Source organism: Chlamydomonas reinhardtii, chromosome 16, assembly GCF_000002595.2.
Source record: "Chlamydomonas reinhardtii strain CC-503 cw92 mt+ chromosome 16, whole genome shotgun sequence".
NCBI classification, from domain to species: domain Eukaryota; kingdom Viridiplantae; phylum Chlorophyta; class Chlorophyceae; order Chlamydomonadales; family Chlamydomonadaceae; genus Chlamydomonas; species Chlamydomonas reinhardtii.
The window spans coordinates 2,483,506-2,491,903 of NC_057019.1; the positions used below are offsets into that span (position 1 = coordinate 2,483,506).

The 8,398-nt window shown below is 63.0% G+C and overlaps 2 protein-coding genes across 2 annotated transcripts; one reads left to right on the forward strand and one right to left on the reverse strand.

The window, feature by feature from the left end:
• The first annotated feature begins 143 nt into the window (after positions 1-143).
• On the forward strand, positions 144-4,995 carry CHLRE_16g660800v5 (uncharacterized protein). The gene is made up of 10 exons (XM_001697811.2): positions 144-308; positions 424-506; positions 614-662; positions 806-1,207; positions 1,999-2,040; positions 2,403-2,501; positions 2,731-2,856; positions 3,356-3,457; positions 3,749-3,802; positions 4,114-4,995. Exons 1-10 carry the CDS (start codon positions 282-284, stop codon positions 4,351-4,353), a joined length of 1,224 nt encoding a protein of 407 aa, XP_001697863.2. The 5' UTR covers positions 144-281; the 3' UTR covers positions 4,354-4,995.
• A 1-nt stretch (position 4,996) lies between these two features.
• Positions 4,997-7,843, reverse strand: CHLRE_16g660850v5 (uncharacterized protein). Its single transcript, XM_043070986.1, has 7 exons — positions 7,636-7,843; positions 7,321-7,431; positions 6,986-7,050; positions 6,714-6,762; positions 6,319-6,417; positions 5,986-6,038; positions 4,997-5,769 (listed from the first exon to the last, which is right to left on the reverse strand). The coding sequence occupies exons 1-7, from the start codon at positions 7,649-7,651 to the stop codon at positions 5,602-5,604; spliced, it is 561 nt and encodes a 186-aa protein (XP_042915628.1). The 5' UTR covers positions 7,652-7,843; the 3' UTR covers positions 4,997-5,601.
• Positions 7,844-8,398: the final 555 nt, after the last annotated feature.

Here is an 8,398-nt window from a genome sequence, read left to right on the forward strand (position 1 = left end):
TAAACCAAGCAGACGAAAATGTTGATAGGGTAGAGAAACGCAGGAAGTCGGGGCTGGTGCCTTCGCTGGGATCCAAAACTGCAATGGGGTCCGCGACGTAAAGTTTTTCCTCCACTGCTCTGCCACCGATGGGCTTGTCGTCCCTTTCGCTTACAGCTGTAGATTGGGAGTTGCTGGTAGCTGAGAACCATTTCCCAACTCACGAGAGGATCATTCATCCGTGTCGGGAAGCCTGCGCGCGCTTCTTCTGATCGGTTTCTCCTCTTAGTAATTGGCTCACAATGGCATCTCAACTAGGGAGAGAGCTGGTGCGTCGCTGAGTTGCAACGCGAGGGGCGTGCGCTTTGATGGCTTTCCGATGTGACCTGCTCAGCGAGCCGACAGAGCCATAATGAGTGCAAACTGGATATTTATTGCATACAGGTGCCCTTGATCGCGAGCGTGCAGACGCAACGAGCGCTGCTCGCTCTGGCGCAGCCGCTCGGCGTGGCACTTGGGTCATCCAGGTGCGCAAGCGCGTGCATTGCCCTGAGCTCAAGGCGATTGCACAATATAGCTTGTGCATCTCGACATCGCGGTAACAAGCGTGCGCGCGTAAACCCACGCGATGCAGGGCTATTTGGACTTCCCGGAGTGCTCTAAGCGAGCCCCAGAAGTCCGAGGTACGCACAAAACATGTCCTGGGGTGCAATATACGTGATGCAGCTGTCGTCGGGTCGCTGGGGCACAGGGCACCCTTATGTCCCATCCACCCTCACATACGTCGGTTGCTCGCTGCGCTCGCAACACCTTTCGGCACGCGCAGGCCAGCACCTCTGGGGCGGGCCAGCAGCAGTCGCAGCAGCAGCAGGAGCAGGCGAGCTCGAGTGCGAGCAGCAGCGAGCAGCAGGCGCAGAACTTCTACAACAACTTCAAGGCGGGCTTCGAGGACCTTAAAAACAAGGCCGGCGCTGCCGCCGGGGCCGCGGCCGGGGCTGCCGGCGGAGCGGGCGCCGGGGCCGGGGGGGAGCCGGCGGCCCAGCGCCTGATCCAGACGCTAGCACAGGACCTGCGGGAGACGCTGCTGCCGGCGCAGGACATCACGTCAGCCACCCGCGCCTACACGGGACCGGTGGCGGCCGCGACCTACGACGGCCCCACTGCGCTGGTGCTGGCGAAGCAGCAGGCGACGGGGTGGCAGAAAGTGTGGAACAGCGTGTCGGAGAAGGTGAGAGAGGGTGGCGGGTTGGGGGATGTGGAAAGGGTGTGGCGGTGGGGAGGGCTGGCGCGGGGTAGGTCCCTGGGGCCAGGATTTAGGGTGGTGAGGACGCTGGCAGACGCCGCGTGGCACCCGGACTGAGCCGGCGTGAGGCTCACTGCAGCTACAGGCGATGCAGTAGCAGCGTGGGCTGTTTGCAGCACCAGCAGCAGCACCAGCAGCAGCACCAGCAGCAGCACCAGCAGCAGGTGGTCAGGTGGTGCTGACGCGAGGGCAGCAGCACCAGCAGCAGCAAGGGCAGGGGGAAGTCAAGACGGTGGCGCTTCGGCGGACTGGCGGGACGCGCTGCCGGGCAGCTGCAAGCACACTGCCGAGCAGCGCCTGGAATTGCTGGCGATGCCTGCTGCCGCTGCGGCAGGTCGGCAAGCGTGGAACACTGCAAAGCATCGTGTAGGCGGGCGCGCCTGGAGCTGCCACAGCGATGGTGGCAGCGGTTGGCGGTCCGGGAGTTTCACCAGTAGGGACGGGGGGGGCGTCACTACAGCAAAGGCCGACACACAGGCCAGGAGCGGCATCGGACTTGCACACGGTGCCGGCGGGGCGTCAGCACCGAGGGCACGGAGTAGCGCGGGGCTACTACCGCGTTGGGGTGTGGGACGTGGTAGGGGGTTTGATGGCGCGTACGCGGCGGTCTTGTTGCGGCAACGCACACGACAGCCGCAGTGTTTTGCAGCACGCCGACTCCACGCCGCCGCTGAAGCTCGCTGCGTTTCGCACACTCTGTGTCTGTTCCCTCGCAGCTGGGGACCATTCCGGGCGTGGCCAACCTGCTAAACCTTAAGGTGCGGGGCACCCGGGGTTTGCGAGGTGGCCTGGGTCGGCGTAGTGGGCAAGGTGGATGGGCGTAGTGGGCGGGGTGGGTGAGCGCTTAAGGCGGCAGGGAGCGACTGAGGGGCCGGGCGGCTGGTTCATCGGCAGTGGGTTTGGACCGCTGGAGAGGGGGACCGTGACAGTAGCGTGGGCTGCGCCGTCCCTGGCGTGGGTGCGAAGTGCGCGCAGTTACGGAGTGTGTCAAGATGCGCTGAACTTACCTGGGCCAACTCCATGACGTCAACCCACCCCGCACTCACCCACCCACCACCTCGCCTCGCCTCGCCGCCCCACCCTGTGTCCCCACCCTGTGTCCCCGTGCCCCGCCCCCCAGGTGACTGACACGAGCGCCTATAAGAAGGGCCAGGAGCTGGTGGAGGACCTGAAGGACAAGTACGAGACGTCCGACCACCCCGTGGTGCACAAAGTGGAGGTGGGGCAGATGGGGCAGGCAGGACAGGGGCAAAGGGGGGCAGGCCGGGCAGGCGGGCAGGTGGAAGCAGGCAGGCCCGAGGGGTGGGGTAAGAGGAGCGGGTCTCCGCAGAGGCACGTGCGTGCTGGCGGTCGTGCGTGTAGGGCCCAAGTCTCGTGGTGTGGGTCTCAACACCCACGCAACCCCCAAACCCACTGTCATCAACACCACCTCCTCCTCCCCCCCGCAGGAGCTCAAGTCCAGCATGTTCACGGGCAGTGAGGCCAGCCGGGCCATGCGCGAGATCCGTGTGCGCGACCAGGCCTTTGACATGAACCGCTTCGTGCAGTCGGTAAAGCTGGACGCACCCGTGGTGGTGAGCGACAGGGCATGGGCGAGCGGGCAGAGGCGGAGGGGGAGGGAGGGGCAACGGGTGGGTGGGGGAGGGAGGGGGGAGAGAGAGGGAGAGAGGTAGAGGGACGGAGGGAGGGGCGGGAAGCGAAAGGTGTACGCTGCAAAGGGGAGTAAAGTGCATTCTAGAGGCAGTGAACGATTGAAAGGGATGGGCTCGGTCGAAGTTGAAGGGGATGTGTGAGGTGCAGCAAAAGTGCGAGCGGGCACCCACTATGGCATGGCAGGGCTCGGGATACCGGTGTCGGTGGCTAACATGGTAGTGGCGCTTGGCACAGAGGCCGGTAACAGCAGCAGCGGCGGCAAACACGGTGGACAACAGCGGACAGCGCCCCTTACCCGGTCTTACACTCCGCCAAGCATCCCCGCCGATGGATGTCCGGCCGTACGCCGCCTACCGGTCATCGCCAGCTCCTCACGCCCACGCCTTACGCCCACGCCGTTCCCCCACGCTCGCCCCGCAGGTCAAGGCCTTCCTGAAGCACGACCTGGATACGCTGTCTCAGCACTGCGGCCCCGAGCTCATGGAGCGGTTCGCGGGTATCTTCAAGCACTTCAACGAGCAGGTGCGGGCGCTGGAAGCCGCAGGGGTGGCAAGGCGCCGGGGCGGCAGCTGGGTTCGGCGCAGCCGGGCAGCAGGGGAATCAAGGGGCGTGGAGAACAGACGAGGAGGAAGGGAAGGGTGTGGAAGGGAGGACTCGCACGCATGGGCTTGGCAGACTGCTGTATCGTGGCTACAGTGCGTGGAAGGCAGCGAGTCGTGTGCTGGGGACTGGATGCGATCGCTTGGAGTCGCTGGGGCCCCTGTTGAGTGCTGACGCCGCCAACCTCAACCTGTCCGCCTGCGTGTTGTGCAGGGCCTGTTTGAGGACCCGTCCATTCTGTTCATTGGCGACGTGGAGATTGTTGAGGTGGGTGCAAAAGAGCGGGCGGAAGGCGGCTACACGTATTTGCTTGCATGTATGTTAGCCTGCTCCTGCAATGGTGTCCTGAGGCCGGGGCACTGCTGGGCGGGGGGGATGAACGTCTTCTTGAGATGACATGCACCGTCATCAGGTCATTTTGCTGTGGCCCTTCATGGCGGTGCACGTTCCCCCCATGAGCACCTGCTCGCTTCCTGCCCTTCGCTCCTCCCCTTCGCTCCTCCCCTGCTCTCCTCCCCTGTGCGCCTCTCCGTCTCACTCTCTATCTCACTCCCACCCTCCGCCTCCCCGCCCCGCAGGTCCGGCTCATGGACGACGACCCCTTCATCATCGCCCAGTTCCACTGCCAGCAGCTCAAGTGCACGCGCGACAAGTTTGGCAACGTGGTGGACGGCGACGCCAACACCATCCAGCGCGTGTACTACTTCTGGGGGCTGCAGCAGGAGCGCAGCCCGGTGGTGACGGCGGAGGGCAAGGTGCTGCCGCCGCGCTGGGTGATCAAGGACATGATGTGGCAGTCCATGCTGGCGCTGGTGTAGAGCGGCAGGAGGATCGGAAGTGGGAGGAAGAGGAGGAGTGGAGGCAGCAGGAGGGCGGGGCTGGGGGCGCGAGTGCACGGCTGAGGGTTAGGGGGCGCACGTTCGTGGGGAGCAGTGCCGGTGAGGCGGTGAGTGGGGGAACGGAGGAGCGGGAGCAAGGGACGCTGGGCGTGCAGGAGTGGAGCAAAGGAATACGGTAGGCGGGCCGTTGTGGGGGAGGGGCAAACGTGTGCGGAGTTGACAGCGGCAAGCGCGAAGGGCTATAGGCAGGATGCTAATGTTGTGTTCCAGGCTCAAGAGCGGAGAGCTCTGTTAAGGATGATAACGGCCTCTGGTCAAATAGCTGGCGTCCGGGGGCGGCTATAGCAGAGCTTGGAGCGAGTGGCAAAGCAGCCTCACGATTGGGGATGACGCTGCACTAGCGGTGCGAAGCACAGTGCAAACATCGTACAAGACAGGATTATAGTCCCTCTGGCGCTTCGTCAGGGGTGCTCCTACGCTTGGGGCAGCATCATCAAGTTAAGAATTAGCAGTGACAGGCAATCTGAACGTCAAACGGTGGTATGCGACACGTGGATGGAATCAGCACAGGGGTGCCCCTGAATCAGCAGTGATGGACTGAACGGACAATAAAAGTGGATGAAGAGAATTTCAGGCACTTGATAAGCCGTGCGAGGCAGTTCACGCATGGCTCCCCACGAACAAACGTGCCCGAGTCCGCCCCACGCGCCAGTGTTCAACAGTTCACGCCTCTCAGGCTCTCTGTCAGTCGTGACAGCTCAGGACACTCTCGCGGGGTGGTCACTCTCTCAACTCGCTCAATACTCTCACACCGTGTACGGTACTTGCAGTGCCCGCCCCTCTCTCGGCTTGGTCATGCCACCAATGCCGCTGCCTGGGCAGCCTGTGTCGTCCGCACCCTAACCACACCCCTGGCCCTGCCCTAGCTCCTGTGTGTCCAACCCAACCCTGCGCTCCGCTCCCCACCGCGCCACCGCGGATAAATCCGATTGACAAGCTCCATGACTGTCCTCTCCGCCCTTGGTCACCCCCGCGTCGCAACCTCTTGGCCAAGTGCTGCAACTGCCATCAAGTCAGTCCAATTGACAATCACCCGTCAAGCCGCAGGTGCCCTGCCTCCTCAACCACATCACAGTCGCACCCAAGGCCCCAACTCTGTCCCCACTGAACCCAACCCTCTGCCAACCCCAAACGCGTTCATGTGTTAAGTCCAACTGCGCTGCTACATTACATTTTAAGCCAGTCTGACAAGCGCATGGGCTTGTTGGGGTCCTCCTCTCCCCCGGGCTCGCCCTCGCCGCCCTTGCCCTCGCTGTCGCTGTCGCTGCTGCTGTCGCTGCTGCTGCTGCCGCTGTCACTCCGCCGCCGCTTCTTTGACTTCTTGCTCTTCTTGCTCTGTGCGCACAGGAAGACCCAGCGGCCAGGCATCAGTACGTAAGCAATGGTGACAGTAAAACGACGAAGGTGTGCATGTCCGGTAGTACAGTACTGAAGTACAGCATCGCAGCAGCCGCTGTGTTCACACGACCGCGTGTGAAAGGCAGGCGTACAGGCTCTGCCTGCCCCAGCCAGCACCTGAGAACGTACACACACATACGCACACGCCCGCACCTTCTTGTCCTTGTCCTTGCTCTCCTTCTTGCTCTTCTTCTCTTTCCGTTTCCCTGCACACACACCAGGAGTGTGGCCGGGTAAACCGATGCGTGGCTGCCGACAAAGGTCGACAACAGCACACACAACACCACACGGCACGGCTACCACGAGACAGTGCGCCGCCATTCCCACCCCTCATCCCTTCTACCGCCAACCTCATAGCCGCCAACGCCTCGCCCCGCGGTCCTGTCACACGACGCCCGAACACCGGTGCCTTCTCCTCCTCCCCGCTTCCCCCCACCATCCTCCCACCCTCCTTTGCGCCCCACCGCCCGGGTCGGCCCCACTCACGCTTCTTCTCATCCTTGATCTCCTTGGCAAGGTCCTCGTGGTTGCGACCCCGCGCCAGCAGCTTCTTGCGATCAGCATCCAGCTGAGCCCGGTAGTCACCTGGGATTTGGGGGGTGGGGGTGGGGGGCGGCGATGGGACAGGGGATAGAGGAGACCTGGCGCTGCAGGTGAGACGTTGCAGGTGTGGAGGCGCGGGCGGCAAAGCGAGGTATGCACCTTTTTCCAGGCAGTCGCCGCGGCCTGCGCGTTCCGCGCCACCTGCCCTCCGTCCCCTTGTGCGCCCCCTCGGCACGTTGCAAGGTAGGCAGGCCCCCACCTGCAGCGCGCACTGCCCGTACTGCGCACCAGTGCCCAGCCCCCTCCCCGCGCGACCCGCACAACCCCGCAGCACTCACGCATCTTGCGCTCCTCCTCCTCGGCCGCCGCCGCCAGCTTGCCCTCCGCCTGCAGACGTGAGAAACACGAGGACGAGCTGTCATGTCACACAAACCTTCGCGTTGCGACGCCCCCGGCTTGCGACATCCCCTGTTCACGACATGCCATATTCTCGAAACGGGATCCCGACTCGGGCTCGAGGGGCTAACCCCGCAGCCGTCCAAGAGGTCTGCGTGCCACCGTGACCCACCCCTACGCCCGTACGCCCCATACCCCCCAGCCAACCACTTGCCTCTTTCTGCTTTGACCGCCACTCCTCCCACCCGATGCGCTCCACCGTCAGGTTCGCGATGCGTGCTGCAAGTGCGGTGCAGGTGCATCAGGTGAGGCGTGCGTGCTGCAAAGTGTGCGCAATCGGGGCAGGTGAAGGGTGCGTGCTGCAAGTGTGCGCAATCGCGTCAGGGGATGGGTTGAGGTGCCCAAGCCCCGTGCTGGCGCCTTGGCGAGTTGGCGTAACGCCGCACCGCTGGCAACTGCACGGGAGGTCTACATCCCTGCAGTGAGCCCCTCCTGAGAGAACGCAGCTGCTTTTCTGCGGATCCTCGTGGCTCGCACTGCCCACCGCACCTGCGTGCCACTCGGCTGTGTGAAACGAAACGTCCTTCATGCCATCATTGTAGTCGCCTGTGCCGCCACCGTCGCCCCCCGTGTAGCGGGAGCGCTGCGTCTGCTTGTGGCCTGCGTAAAAGATCCGACTGTGAGTGAGCGCAACACGCGGCTAGACTTGGAAGCAGGTAGTGCACTGCTCCTGGGACATCGACGCGGCAGACAGGTATCGGCGGGTGGGGCAGGGCGTGCCGGGGGCCGTGCGTGTGCTCGGGTCGTTTCCGTAGGCCGCCCACACAGTACCACCCTGGCGCCATGCTGGGGGCAACCACCGACCTTGATTCTTCCCCATGGCTGCTTATGAGCTCCTGTTCGAGGGCCCGCGCGGGGCCCTGTCCGACGGCGACCTGAGACCTCTCTAGAAATGGTGCAAGTTCGTTTGCCCCAGAGCTCCTTTATCAATGTAAGCTGTTTTGAAGGTGGTCCAATGTAATGTTTGGTTGCAGCGCGTGCTCGCACGAGCAGTCGCGGCGAGAAGAAGAAGAATCTTTGGGACAACACTGGCCTAGTGGTGATATGATGTGCGCTACGTGAGCCTACAGGTGTCAGTGGAACGTAATTTTACTTGAGCGTCTGATTAATGACTAGCGAAAGTTTCAATTGCATGGGAGGAGCAAGTTTCAGCCTGCTGGCTTCTCTATCCTTGTCTGCAGTGCGTTGCTATTTTAGAAGGTTTGTTAGAGCTCTACTCTGAGGCTTGGCATCATGTGAGTCTAGTTTGCTTTCACGAAAGCCACGGCGTTCTTCCTCGCTCGTTTAGCTGACCGGGTGTTTCGCATTCACGGATGCAGGGTTGAGTACACGGAGGACGATCCTAAGCCTCAGGTGCGAGGGGCAGCAGGCCGGCGCTTGTCGACCATCACCGCGAATAGACCCGCGACTGGGCAGCAGTTCTCGGCCGGAGTGCCTAAATATGATGTTCCCATCGGATGCAGATTGAGGAGGACTGCAAGCCTCACTGCGTGAAGGAGTGGGCTGCCTACAAGGTCGGTCGCATCGGGGGAGCTTTGGCGTCCATATGTGTTGCTAGGAGTCGCTG